The sequence below is a fragment of the Fusarium fujikuroi genome, chromosome FFUJ_chr06 (assembly GCF_900079805.1).
Source record: "Fusarium fujikuroi IMI 58289 draft genome, chromosome FFUJ_chr06".
In the NCBI taxonomy this organism is placed as follows: domain Eukaryota; kingdom Fungi; phylum Ascomycota; class Sordariomycetes; order Hypocreales; family Nectriaceae; genus Fusarium; species Fusarium fujikuroi.
In genome coordinates, this window is record NC_036627.1 from 2,571,630 (window position 1) to 2,586,513 (window position 14,884).

At 47.8% G+C, this 14,884-nt stretch overlaps 3 protein-coding genes; 1 reads left to right on the forward strand and 2 right to left on the reverse strand.

Annotated features, from left to right (window-relative positions):
- Positions 1–3,529: 3,529 nt before the first annotated feature.
- Positions 3,530–5,715, forward strand: FFUJ_06140 (related to serine/threonine protein kinase; the record flags this gene model as incomplete). XM_023579431.1 has 7 exons in its annotated part: positions 3,530–3,572; positions 3,866–3,988; positions 4,111–4,222; positions 4,276–4,480; positions 4,527–4,682; positions 4,737–5,188; positions 5,238–5,715. 7 exons carry the CDS (start codon positions 3,530–3,532, stop codon positions 5,713–5,715), a joined length of 1,569 nt encoding a protein of 522 aa, XP_023432268.1.
- A 2,901-nt stretch (positions 5,716–8,616) lies between these two features.
- Positions 8,617–9,862, reverse strand: FFUJ_06141 (uncharacterized protein; the record flags this gene model as incomplete). XM_023579432.1 has 2 exons in its annotated part: positions 8,617–9,695; positions 9,742–9,862. 2 exons carry the CDS (start codon positions 9,860–9,862, stop codon positions 8,617–8,619), a joined length of 1,200 nt encoding a protein of 399 aa, XP_023432269.1.
- A 3,024-nt stretch (positions 9,863–12,886) lies between these two features.
- Positions 12,887–14,713, reverse strand: FFUJ_06142 (probable FUM1-fumarate hydratase; the record flags this gene model as incomplete). XM_023579433.1 has 3 exons in its annotated part: positions 12,887–13,076; positions 13,127–14,150; positions 14,338–14,713. 3 exons carry the CDS (start codon positions 14,711–14,713, stop codon positions 12,887–12,889), a joined length of 1,590 nt encoding a protein of 529 aa, XP_023432270.1.
- Positions 14,714–14,884: the final 171 nt, after the last annotated feature.

Consider the following 14,884-nt stretch of genomic DNA (forward strand, 5'->3'; position numbering starts at 1 on the left):
TTTCGTTCCTGGCCGCCCGTCCGGCCTTGGTCGGGTTTTCTGCTGTTGGTCCCCCCATATTGGTTTATTACGCCACGAAGCATCAAGAGCTCAAACATTGGGGACGATCGCTAGTAGCAGAGTGCTATGTATTGAGTCCAGGCGAAAAGGGGAATGCTTCTCCGGCGAACCTAGGCATCCCGTAAATCCGAGGTTGAAATTTGAGCTGAAGCGGAGCAGATCTTTGCTCAGCTGGCCAATTGCAATTATTTCAAAGACTAATACCGTGTCGGTATGAGCCATGATTGGAGTTTTGAGTTCTGCAGTGGGAACATTGAATCCGAGGGCTTGAACGTGTGAATACCATATCCGGCTTCCTCAATAAGCATCAATATCGAACAAGATTAATAAAACAGAACTGGTCAATTGGCCAATTAGCGACAAAGGTCAAGTTGGTTGGTTGCTGAGCACTTGTAAGGCCCGCCAAGTCAACATTAGCATACCTATATCATGTAGAACTCGAGCACGGCTTCAGTGGGTACTAGGGGACCCTCACACGCCCGGCAGCTGATTCGCCTCGGCGATAAAGGTCAGAAATGGTCTGCGTCGTGAAGCACATGTCGAGAGGTACTTGGGATACAACTGACAGCGTGTTTTCGATCTTGTGTCGACGGGGCACGAAATGGTCTGGTCTTAGTCGAGTTGTCAAGCTGATCAGTGGCTAGACTGGTTTCCGCCACACGCCGCCTATCCACAAGCACTACCCCTTCGGCCACGCCGAACAAGAGGAGACGTAGGTAATCAGTTGGTCAGTAATGTACTGTACTGTAATGTCATGTTACCGATGAACATGCAAGGTGGTCGTAAGCGGTAACCGTAGAGAGGGAAGCATGCCGACTGTGTGTGGCTTCCTGAAACAATGAAAATTATATGATTGTGAAACTGGGTGTTTCTACTTGTCAAGAGAAAAAAAGGAGATGATCGTGGTGATGATCTTTGGCGGTATAGTGCACCTTTAGCATAGTTACATTGCAGGTCAACGATGCTGCACCTAGGGACGCAGGACGTTTCTCTGCACCATGGGCTCCTTTTGAACGACCGTGGAACCAGGGTAGGTCGTCCTTCGGGGGGAAATATTAAACGACCCAAATGCACCAAAATTCGCTGGTGTTCCACCCATCGAGGGGTAGTTTTTTATTCCCCCCCCCCGTAGGTCGTACCTACAGTCCCCTGTCTTGTTCGACTGGCTCTTTTACAAGAGTCAGGACCCTTGTCATGGTCTGGGGCCAGATGAACGAACTCAACTCTGAGCCAGCTGAGCACGAAAATGGGAATAGCGAGAGAGACGAGCTCACCCATGCAATGTAGTGCAACGACGGCATCTTTGGTGATGTGAGATGGTCAAGATAGAATCTGTAGAGAGAGGGAAGGCTGCTTGCTTTTACGGGAGTTGTGGAATATCTCAACATGAAACTGCTTAGATAGTAGAGATGGACAACTTCAAACATCATCTTCAAGTAGCCTAAGCAGTCTAACTAGTTTCATTTCTCAACATAGATCGTAAAGTAAAGTCATACCATGACATTTTTCTGGTCATTCTTAAATTCTCATGCCATTATATCCCACAAGCCCAGTCAAGCCATTCCATCCCATGCTGACAAACAACCAGACGCTTCTTTCTGGCTGGACTGCCACCGGCCACTATCGTTGGTCGGTTATTTAGCCCACACTTGGTTCTGTGTGCCGTAATGGCAATTGTCGGTTCTGGTACTTTGCAGTACAGGACTCTGTCCTACTAGTCATAGCAAACGTCTGCAAGTCAGTAGTTGTGTAATACCTCCTAGCACTCGAAGGCATCCATCCACCAAGTCTAGTCAAGTCGAATCCTCCTCTTACACAAGACGACAGGAATTCCTCTTCTGGAGTCAACTCGACGCCATCTGTTGATAAGCTAGCATCTTGGCTTGGAAACCACCCCTGTTTCCCCGTTGATAAACCAGATATATGTCAAGAGTTAGGCAGAGCTAATGTCTGACAAGCGAGCAGAAAAACGAAAATCACTGCTCTTCTGGACGTGGCTTTCTGACCTCTTTCGTGCTGTTGCTCCGGCTCTTAGCTTTTTCATTATTCTGGACCCCTGCCAACGGATGCAGTTGTCCGTGCTCTCTTACATTGGATTGCAAGGGAACTAGAGATACATACAGACAACAGACCACTTGAGTTTGCAAGAAGGACGGAATTAAATAGGCACAGACCATGAAGCACTCTGGGCCGCGTCGAATCGCACTCCCGTTTCTAAGGAGTTGAATGAAGCATGTACTGGTACGGCTCGTCAGGGACGGGAGCCGACATGTACGCCCTGAAAGCTCAGAGTGGCATCACTAGTTGATTAGTTCTTTGTTTGACGGTGTGGCTCTCCTGTGATGTTTCCGTGTCTGCAGTAGGAAATCGTTATTGATTCGACAACCTGTAGATTAATGTGCAGCATCTGGTCAACACCTTTCAAACACAGGGACCCCCCCCTCTCCCTTTTAGCACAGCTGCCCGCTACCGTGACCTACCTGTACTGAGCTACGGCACCTTGATTAATAGGTAGGTACTTACTCCTCCTCTACCTAGACTTAGTACCGAGACCTTACATTTCCATTTGTTCCATTGACTCTTCTTCTTCCTCTCTCCGGAATGCATCCATTCAACCATACCTACTCTCAAACTTGTACTTACTAGCCAAAGGTCTTTACCGCTGGGTACCTTACCTTATCGCCATTTATTGTCCATATTAGACCATTTCCCTTCCGCTATTGCCGTACTGTTCTCCATCTTGTATTTTCACCAACAGTACATTTTCTTCTCCATTTCCAACAAGTCTAGTCTGCTAGGCAACTCAGCTAGAACTAGAGCACTTTGACATCCCACGTCTCGAAACGCCTCCACAAGCCCCCTCTTCACCGGGCCTCCTTTTCTCCCCCTCAAAAGACCATCCTCTCTCCCCTCTCTCTTCCCCAAGAAAGTCGGTCCAAAGTCGCACGCCGTCCCCTTGACCTCCCGCCGCCACCAACCTCCGAACGACGTCTCATCCCCCCCAAAAGACCGAAGCTGGACTGAATTGCACTACAAGAAAAATCCGATTCTCGCCTCCTGTGCTTTGCGCTGTCCGCTAAGGTCCAGACCCTGCTCTGTCCGCGTCCCGATTCGATTCGACTTCACAAGCGCCCGGCCAGTCCAAACCCAGCCAAGCCAAGCCTCATCTTGCTTCGCTGACTTTTGAGCTGCATTTGCTTCTGCTGCTGTACCCCTGCGACTTTGATCCTTTTGCCATCATCATCGTCGTCGCTGTCAGTATCATCGAGCTCACTGCCATCAATACATCCTCTGTCTCGAATCGAATTTTGATTTCCACGATTTACACCGCAAGATACAGTGCCCTGCGAGATACTACCACGGCGCTCCGACTCCACCTCCGACTCATTCCTTAGATTCAAGACTCAGCATGGGACTTTGCTATCTTTCACGATAATTCAACGTTGTCCAACATATCGATCCCCTCGCGATGGGCAATGGCCAAGGAAAGCCCGTCGACCTGAACGGCGAAGGTACGTGAAGGAGCTCGGCTCAGAAGCTTCTTTGTATCTGTTCCTGATGTCGTTCGCCCCCCAAATCTATGTCGCCATTGGTTTATCTGGGATTCCCGCCATCCTGCATGCCATTTGCTATCTTTCAGCCGCATATTACTTGGCGTCATCCTGTCTCCCACGTGTGTTATGCAACCTCTATCCACGCCCTTCACGAACCAGTTTCTCTGTTTTTTCTTTTGCTCTCGCAGCCTTACATGCTTCTGCTTTAATTTTATGACATTGTGTGGTGGGTGACGCTGACAGGTTTTTAGTGAACTTGAATCATTTCCGCCTGTTGCGAGTCGTCGGCCGAGGTGCCTTTGGAAAGGTGCGCATTGTTGAGCGGAAGGACACGAACTTGTCCTTTGCCCTCAAATATATCCGGAAAGATGAAGGTAAGCTCAGGGCGCTCCCTAAGGTCTCGATACATGTACCACTTCCATTGGTGGCAACAATCAATCTGCTGGAATCTGCTATCATCTCTGTGACACAATGCTAATCCTTTTCAACCTCGCAGTCGTACGATCCGAAAGCGTGCGAAACATCATCCGCGAACGTCGAATGCTGGAATATGTTAACCATCCTTTCATTTGCAACTTGAGATACAGTTTTCAAGATATTGAGTACATGTACGCTCTCCTATAACCTACACTGTCTAGTGCTAGCTCACATTCGATAACAGGTATCTGGTGGTTGATCTTATGACTGGCGGAGATTTACGATTCCATATTTCGAGAAAGACCTTTACCGAAGAGGCTGTTAGATTCTGGATTGCAGAGCTCGGATGTGCGTTGCGATATGTGCACAGTCAAAATATTATCCATCGAGATATCAAGCCCGACAATGTCTTGCTTGATGCGGATGGTCATGTCCATTTAACAGATTTTGTACGCTCTTCTTGCCTTCAAATGCAGCTAAAACTAACGAAAATAGAACGTCGCCTCCGACGTCGTTCCAGGAAGGACACTTACTAGCAAGTCCGGCACATTGGCTTATCTTGCACCTGAAGTTTACGCTGGCAAAGGATACGATGTGCGGGCAGATTGGTGGTCCTTGGGTGTTCTCTTCTACGAGTGTATCTACAACAAGGTAAGCTTGTTAAACTGCACTGGTCATATATACATCTTTTCTCATTTGATATAGCGCCCCTTCGAAGGTGGCTCCGAAGGATCTCTCAGTCAACAGATCCAGGCCGCTTCTCCCAAATATCCTGTTACACAACCGCCTGTGTCCCTAGCTTGCCTCTACGCAATCGGCTCCGCGCTCGACCCGAACCGCGAAACTCGAATGGGCTCAACATGGGAGAGCTTCACGCAAAACGAATTCTTCAAGTGTTTTGATTTCGAACTGCTCGAACTTAAGAGAATCGAGCCCATATTTGTTCCTTCATCCGAGAAGACTAATTTCGATGCCACATACGACCTCGAAGAGTTGCTATTAGAGGAGGCCCCACTGGAAGCCCGTGCGAGACGCCAGAAACCACGAGAGCGTCTAAAGGACGATGCGACTGAGAAAGAGATTAGGGAAGACGAGCTGTACCGCATGATTGAGACAGATTTCAAGCCGTTCGACTACACAGTGGCTGCTTATAAACGGTATGCCCTCCTGGACTGATGGCTGATATCGATTTGCTAACTTGAATAGAATCACTGAGGGCACTGGTGCAAATCCAGAAGGTCATCCTGACTCTGACAACGCTCCTCAAGCGATCACAACGGATGAAGCAACGCCTATGCCCGCAGTCAACGGAGGTTATCAGCCATCACCTCTTAATCCAAGTACCAGCAATGAGAACCGGCAGGGACGTCCTGTACGCCCTGCTCCGCCACCTCCGCTGCAGAATGACTTCCGAGCTCGCCACGTCCCGATTGTTGCCGGCCAACGGATGACAAGTCCTACTGGGGGCGTACAAGTAACTCTCGACGGCAGTGGTAGTTGGTCTGAACTAGCTCGCCAGGATGCAACCTTGCCTACAGATGCTAACAATATTGGCGACGGCAAGGGTGAAGGCTCTGGCGGTATGTTTGGATTTCTCAAGGGCAAGAAGGGTCGCACAAATAGCCCCAAGCCGAAAGAAAGGGGTGTATTGGGCAAAGAAGGCGCGCGAGTTGTCATCGGATAGAGGACGATCGAGGCTCACACCAGGCCTTTTGCGTTTCAAAGTCGACCGATCAACAGCCAGTCGACGAACTGCACGCCAACGCCGAGAGTTATCGGCCTCAATCCTACGACGAGTCTGCACCAAGGAACTGATCATCCAACAGTCCCTGCGGTACCAGCCTGCTTAATCCGGCATGCACTGGCACCGCGTTTCCTGGTCACTGTTCAGCCGCTGCACTCGAGCATGTATTTTGATCAAGATACGGCAGTAGTAGCAGCGCAGGGACGATGAGAAACGGCCTCTACTTCATTCATTACGGCGTTCGGTCATTTTTTACGGCTAGACGCCTTTCGTACCTCTGGTTACAGGGGACATCGCATCAGTGAAACGAACGCTAATTTGTAACAACGCGGTACGAACCAAGTAAATCACCAACACGAAGGGGAGCTTAGCGTTTGCAGGGGCACTTCATTCATTTGAACTTACAACAACTGGCGGATGCTTCACTCGCGAGGGCGTCTTTCTCTCCATGAGAGTGACATTGACGGGATATAATCATATCTTTACACACATTATTCATACTAACGGCATTTTCACAAATGTCTGGTCGGAAGAGAAGGATCATATACAACTGGACTGGGTGGGTTTTGAGGCAATCAGGGGAGGAAGGGTACTACCACAAGATGTCCGGTATTGATGGTTAACTTGTTTATTATTGTGAGCATATTTGGAATAATACCCCATTACACATTATGCTTTGATTTTGACCTACTTATTCGCCTGATTCATGCAATTCTAAAGAAACGCCTCCAAACACTAAGAAATCCTTGACCCTTGACTCCTTGGGTATGAGGATTCGGGAATGCGCCGGAAGTAAAAGATCTTCTTAGTTCATGACTCATGGCGTGAACTACGGAGTAGCCCAGAGGTCTTCTTCAAGACAGGAAAATGAAATCCGGAGCGACTAGAGGGTACACTTAGAGTAAGGAGCACAGAGATGTTTGAGACAGTATCACGGGGGTTGTGATGGTAAGCAATGAATGATGCCTTCCATGATTGTTGAAATGCGTACTTTTGAGCTCAGCAAGATCCGTAAGACTTTATAATCCATTGTTCGAAGTCGCATATGATGAGTCTAAGGACATCGACCTCCTTCATTCACAATCTGATACCGGGGACAAAAACAACAAAATACTTATACGACAACCCTCAACCACGTCTTGATAACCCTCTGCTCTAACCACACGCACCTGTAATCAGAGAGAAAAGGATGTCTTATTCATAGCAACGGCTGAATATCACTCAATAGGTTGCTAGCGGCCCGTGTCTTCCTAATGGTGTTGTGGTAGGGAGCATTCGAGGAACTCGGTGATGAAGAGGCATCCACTAACACAATCAACAAACATTTTCATTCAGTATGATGAAGAATAATAACGAGGTGATTTACCGAAGACGATTTATATATCGTCCATGCGATGTTGAACTTGCTCCTACCCCTATCCCATATGGAGTTTTAACGCGGCAACAGTCCTATTCTTCACCTTAGGAGATGATAGGCCAGCCTTACTTGATATGAACTGTAGGAAATACTACGGTAATTGTCTGATGCTTTCTTCCGGGGTGAGACTATCTGAAGTTGGCTAAATTCTCGAGTGCCTCTCGTAAGGAAGTGGAAGAGATATATGGCGTAGACGCCCAGTTACAGTGGATGGTATGAGTCTGAAGGGACGACCGGGGGGCTTCAAAGGTTGCCAATGGGATATCTGATGCTATGGTGGACATGTATCCCGATCCATCTGGCTGACTTCGTGAAAGGTCGTCCCATATCCTGAAAAGGGGCTTATCAACCAGATGTTTCCATCCTGCTTGTTCAACAAGGACCAATAGCGCCCAGGTCTTCCTAGACCGTCAATAGACTTTGTTCGGAGCGTTCATACAGGCGCCTAGACACGATAGGTGAGGTCTTGTACAGTATGTTTTTGGTTGGCACTTGGAAGTGGAACTTGTGTTTCTTGTTCGATAGACTTTATGATGATGAACTGGTATATAGAGACTGTGTTTAAGAAATACCACTTGCTTGACATCTTGAAATATGTAGCTGAGTCTTAACCCTATATAAGTCTTAATAGGGAACTCCAGGTGATGCCTTTCCTCGTACATGTAGAAGCCGCTATGAGATGAGAGCCATCTTTCAGGTTCTAACTCAACCACCCCGCACCACGGAGTAGAGGCATATAAAGTGGTGAGTGAATTGAGCTATCTATCAAGGGATAGGAGAATATAATACATACTGTCGATGATTATAAGACTAAAGCACAAAGGGAAATTACAGGGCCCGGCTATTAGATTCTGGCCTTGTTTCCAGCTTTTCCCCAGAACCCCTGACCTATATTTGGCGGAGGTGCTAGTCACAAAGATTTGCAAGATATCACTTTGCAATATGTAACTCCTTTATATATACGCATTATTAGTTTCTGGCACGTTCCAAGATGTAATGGAGTGGCAAGGCCTTTTGTCGAAACGGGGGCTATGCTTAAGCTGCTAAGGGGGGTTTGACAAATATATGGGTTGATCAGAATAATATGTCTCAGGCAGGTGTAGCTCCGATAGATTTATGTCTTTGGTAAGGTTGAACAAGTTGAAGAGAATTGATTGAGCAAATGGATAGACTTGTATCGGGTCACTTGGGCTTCCCTAGGACTCCGCAAAATGGTGAAAACAGACATCAAGGTAGACGGAGAGCAATACCAGAGAAGTAGAGAAGCTGTTTTGATGGTAGAACTTTGCGGATTCAAGATTAAATGTTGGTATATTAAGTAGTATATAACGCTAGCTCAATAAATCGTGTTTGGTATAGTTGATGTAAGTATGAATAAACATTCATTACTGCCATGAATTCCACCTAGACTCGGCCTGCAAGTCTCATATTTTGTTGTAACCGAGAGAGAATAGCCCCGCCCTTGAAGAGTCTCGTAACACTGTTTCCGCCTTGGAATTGATAATATTCTTCGTTCTGCTCCTTGTCCCTCGTTCTGAAAGCACTCCCTCGTCAGGCGACGTTGGACTCGGCAGTTGTCCATTGTTCTTGAACAACGGTACAAAATATCGTCTATCAGGAACTGTATTCTGCCCTTTGGAATTTCTCATGGCTACGGGAGGCGGCTGGTTTGTTTTTGAGATTGGCGGTGGTGAACGAAGGAAGGACGCCTTTTCAGGGGGTTGCATCACATCGCGGAGAAGTTCCATACCAAGAGTACTCATGGTACAGACGGAAGATGTACGATCCCGGGGGCTCCTGGATGACTTGGACACCATAACAGCTGGTGTCTCATGGGTAGGGACAGGCGGCAGCGGACCTCGAGGAGGAGAATTCTGCCGAGGGGGCAGCAATGGAGGGTTCCTTCGTAGAGGGCTTTGCTTCGGAGAACTCTGGGACGAAGAGTATTGAAGAATAGGAGTCTCTGGCATAAAATTCTCTGAGAGGGGTGTAATTGGCAATCGAGGTGAAGACAGAGGTGTCTTTGCAAGAGGTGTTGTTGATTTCGTATTTCCAACTCCTAGCATCTGGGCAGCCTTTGATGGTATAGTAGGCAGCACGATTGGTTGTGCTGAAGCTCTACTGATCTGAGTGGCAGCTGAGATGTTTCCGAGAGATCTCTGAGAGTATACAGAGTCTGCATACGGGACCGATATTCGATGGTTGAACGTCTGACGCCATGAAGTGTGAGCCGAAGTCGTTGTTCCTGGTGTTTCAGTGCGTGGGCGTAAAGGTTTCCCATCAACAATCCTTCTATTGCCTTTTTCTTGGGAAGCAAGATATTTCTTGAAGATGAGAACGCCGAAAAATATCGTGAAGCAAATGATGATTCCGCCAGCAACAGTGCCTCCAACGATTGCACCTTTGTCGGCACCACTCCGTGCGAAGTCTCTTGCATAATTGGCCTGCGAATTTTCTCTTCTCCTTTGATCTGGGTTTGTAAAGATTCCAAGGGCGTGGGATGCTAGTGACTCAGTATCTTCCTTACTCGACACTGGAGGTCCTTTTACTACTGGCATTGCCCACGCATACCGGGTGGTGAACACCACAAACAGATATACCGGGAGTCGTATCGAAGAGTTCATATGCATGTTTTTCGTTCGCGTGGTCGATATACTTCTTCGTGGCCATTCTGAATTCGTCGTGAACCATGGGGTTCATCGGTCTATAAACACTTGGTAGAGCGGCTCGATCTCAAGGATCTTCCCTTGAAGGATCGAAAGCCATTGCAGGAATAGCATCTTGCTGACTTAGTTGACAAAGAGAAGAGCCCACGATAGGGTTCGCCATGAAAGGCCATATCCAGGTGCTTTGTTATTTTATTGTATGGGATTCCTTTGCTCGCATCGTTTCGGGGAATCGTTCGTCCCGATGACTATTCGACATGGCCAAGTTTAGGACATTGTTTCGTGTCTCGATCGGTCTCGTTTAACAAAGAGTCAAGGTCCTTGAGCATGAAGGAAACAAAGAGTGGCTACAGTCATGGTCTTGTATGCATTGACCTCTGAACATTTTGTAAGACCAACGGGGTCTCGCGTCTCTTTCTTTGACAGCAAAAATAGACGTATGGCAAGAGTCCCTTCAACAGTTTTTTCAGCAGAAGTGACAAAGCAGCAGCATCGACGAATTTAAGGCTATGGTATCACAGATATGCAGGGCGATGGCGCTGAGATAAGGTTACAGAGCAACTGGCTTCAACTGATATGCGGCCGTTTGTTCTGTAATGCGGATAGTGTGTTTCTTGGATCTCCGCGCTGATAAACCCATATACACAGCCAGACACAGGCCATAATTGGGGAGCCTACATAGTTATCTAATCTTGGGCCTTGAGAACCTTTGAGAAGCGACGAGGGTCGACAGCCACGTAGGATTGCAGAGATGACTCGCATTGGTACGTGCTATCCGCAGAGATAACACATAAAAGTCTCGAGGATCCCGGATTTTGTATACCCAACTTTCTGAGCGTAGTGTATCCAGACCCCAAACAAGCTCGGCTGGGACGCCTGGTCTGCTGGCTCTGAAAATGAGAAGCCTGGCAGTGGTGAAGGAGTCTTGAGCAAGACATGGGCTCCAAGCAAGACCTCCGGACAGCAACCTCACCTTACCGGTGATGCTCTTGCAGTTCGACGAGACGAGCGCATCATGGTCCATCCAACTCGCCTGCATTGGCAACCCCCTGACCCCTGCCGGATGATCGCAACCTTAACCGCCAAGGTCAGCCGAGCAGCATGCCTCTTGGGATAGGAGATAACATGGTCTCGTTCGTCCGGAGTGTTGCACTCGCACACAGTCAATGCTCCTTGACCTTTGGACCCCCAACTCGAACCGGGACCCCCACATGCAGGCAAAGCAATATTCAAAGTCGATTCCCAGGTCTATTCCCACCGGATGCAAGGAAGCCAGAAACCGGTCCCGAGGGCTCAAACAGTGAATCTGCACCGAGGTGGCACTGACACTCATCATCCATTCCTCAAATTTGGCCGTCTCTGTTGATAGGTGCCTCTCGGGGATTTGACCGAAGCTAGAGAACTGTCATGCCGGTACGGAGTAGCAACTAATGTAGCAAATGGCTCACGACAGGCCTGGTGGCCTACTTTCCTTGCTGGTTTCTGCCGCTCGAGTGCATCTCACATGTTGATTTGCGGGCTAGGGGACTGTTGCGGGCGTTGGAGAATGGCGCCGAGAGATCTGATCGGTCAACCCACTCCTAATGTCTGGGGACACAAGCAGGCATGACATATTAATATCTGTCTCTATCTCTGGCCCACACCGCTATAGTGGGGCGACACTCCGGGCTCTCTCTTGTGCGAGATCCGCTTGAGACTCTCTGACTCTGTACAGATCGTGTTACCTTGATTTGTTCCTTCACTGCCACCGGGTTTCCCTTTGGAGGACCTCCGGCCCCGTTCTCCCTGATCACCACTCCCCAGTCTCGCAGGCTGAGCGGCATGTGGGGAAAGGATATATGTATGCATACTAGAGCTTTGTTCCCGCTGTCGTTGCTGATGAGGAGCGAAGTTGCATCAGCACATGGTTTCTTTCATGCTAGGAAGCGGAGAACTGCCCAGAATCTCAAGCGTTATGGACCGTTCACTGCGATTCAGGCTCGACGGAAACCTATTCCCGCATGACTCCCCATTATAATACCATCACCCTTTCTTGAGGACGTGAGGCAACATTGCGACTAATGAGGTGTCCAGTATGACTGACCACTTGATTCAGATGAACACTTTATATTAAATGACTGTTTTGTTGGAATTGCTTGCCCTTCCTTGCTGGCTATGTCTATTCCTATGCTATTCAGGCGCTTGAACTTGTACCTGAACCGAGGCGGATATCGTCGAGCCTCAGTCTTGAAGCCTTTGGATCTTTGTTTTGCCGGATGTCCCTAATATTGATTAGTGGATTTATAATTTATTATTGATTTGGTGCTTGTTTGAGCAATAGGTTAAAGATCAAACCCACACTCTTATGGATGACTAGGATGGCCAAGCCGCTGACACCATGCTCGGTCGTTTAGTGCAGTATTTAAATCGTTTGCGGGCGCAACGCTTACACGAGCCTCTCACAGCCAAGCGATTGCAAGCCATTAATAGGAACGAGGCTAATACTTTTAATAATTCAAGGCATGTAACTTAGTTTAAGCCTAACCCTTTAATTTATAGAAAAAATGTAATAACTTAAAGCTATATAGGTTTTAATTTCTAAATTAATAACTTGATATAAAGGTACTAAGCTTTTAACTTTTAATATAATATATTTAATATTTTAAAAGTATTTATATTAATATTAATTTAATTTAATAACTATATATAATATATTAAAACATTTTAGATTAATATAATATAAATAATAAATACTATAGTATATTTTATTTTAGTATTTCTTTTATACTATTATAGTATTTTTTAAATAAAAAAATAAAAATATATAATAAATAGAAAAAGGTTATATAATATCTTTAAAGGCAGTTTAAAGTCTGTTATTTATATTTATAATATTTTATTTAGCTAAATTAAACCCCTACTAAATGTTTCAATAATAACTTTAGATGTTATTTGTCTAATGTCGAGTAGGGCTCTAGTGAAATAATCTATAAGCGAGCGCTTTTACAATTTTGATACATGGCATCACGATTCTGTTTTAAAACAATTTTCATCCCTTGTAGGGGCTGGGGCCAACCATAAGCTCGGGCTTAACAAGAGTATCAAACTCCTCCTCAGTCAGAGCCTGGAGCTCGAGAGCACTCTGCTTGAGGGTCAGACCCTTCTTGTGAGCATTCTTGGCGACCTTGCTGGCCATATCGTAACCGATCTTGGGGTTGAGGCAAGTGACAAGCATGAGTCTATAAATCTGGTCAGTACTTATTTCGAGTGCCTGGTGGTAGAAACTTACGACTCCTTCATGATGCTGGCAATCTTCTCCTCATTGGCTGCGAGACCAGCAACGAGGTTCTTCTCGAAAGAGCGCATGCCATCTGTTAGAAGGCGCGAGCTGTGCAGGAGGTTGCGGATGACCAGAGGTTTGTAAACATTAAGCTCGAACTGGCCATTCATACCACCAATAGTGGTCGCAACGTGATTGCCCATAACCTGGGCACAGACCATGGTTAAAGCTTCACATTGCGTGGGGTTAACCTTTCCAGGCATGATGCTGCTGCCAGGCTCGTTTTCGGGGAGGTTAAGCTCACCAAGGCCACAGCGAGGGCCACTGCCGAGGTATCGAATATCCTGAGCGATCTTGGTAAGAGAGGCAGCAAGGGTGTTAAGAGAGCCGTGGGCTTGGACAATAGCGTCATGGGCAGCCAGGGCCTCAAACTTGTTAGGGGCAGTCTTGAACTCGGTGCCAGTCATGTTGGTGACCTCCTCAGCAATAGCCTCAGCGAAACCCTGGAAAGTATTGATGCCGGTGCCAACGGCAGTGCCGCCCTGGGCGAGCAGACGCAAATCAGGGAGAGAGCTCTCTACACGCTTGATGCCAAAGTCGAGTTGAGCAACGTAGCCAGAGAACTCTTGGGCGAGAGTCAGAGGTGTAGCGTCCTGGAGATGAGTACGTCCGATCTTGATAATCTTCTTAGCCTCAAACTCATCGACCTTCTTCTGCAGGGCAGCACGGAGGCTATGGAGGGCAGGCAAAAGCTCGCCCTCAATATCAAGGACGGCAGCGATGTGCATAACAGTAGGGAAGGTGTCGTTGGAAGAGGCACTACGGTTAACGTGATCGTTGGGGTGGACAGGCTTCTTGCTACCCATAGTTCCGCCGAGGATCTCGATGGCTCGGTTGGAAATGACCTCGTTTGCGTTCATGTTGGACTGAGTGCCGGAGCCCGTCTGCCAAACGACAAGAGGGAAGTGGTCGAGGAGTTTGCCATCAGCAACCTCCTTGGCGGCCTGTTGAATAGCAGCACCAATCTTGGGGTCTGCGAAAATGATCGTTAGCGTTTTGACACTCAGAGTAGGCAGTGTCCATCTCCGTTGAGGTTAAACGGCTTGGTGTACAAAATCTACCCCGCCATGGAACGGGTACAAGTCAAGCCCTCCAAGCGGAACAGTGGAAAACAAGATATTACCACCAAACAGCCCTGTATGAATGCAATTGCTACTCACCAAGGCCATATCGCATGTTGACAGTGGCGGCAGCACCCTTCAGGATACCAAATGCCTTGACGATGGGTGGAGGCATGCGATCCTGGGGCTGGTTGATGCGAAAGTTCTCGAGAGACCGCTCCGTCTGGGCTCCCCAGTATCGGTCGGCGGGGACCTGGATCTCGCCAAAGGCATCGCTCTCTGTTCGTGTCTGAGACATTCTGGCCGAAGTGCTGTGAATAGCTCTGGAGAGTTGAAGACCAGCAACCCGAGTCTTGTTCTGAAGTCGCAGTTGCGGGGCAAACGAGCATGTGGACGCAGCTGCTTGGGAGACCCGAGGCAGAGCTGACTTCACAAGGCCCGAGGCGGCAGCGCGTCCCGTGACGGTTCGAAGCATGATGGGCAGATGGCTGGCTGGCGAAACGCTATTCCGAAAGCGCGTTACCTAGGTACTTAGGTACAGTAAGCACCTTATGTATTCAAGTTGATGATGTATGTACTCCGCACTACAAGTGCTGGTGCCGGTAAGGATATACTTGTGTCGTCGAATGAAAAGGGCTTTGACTGG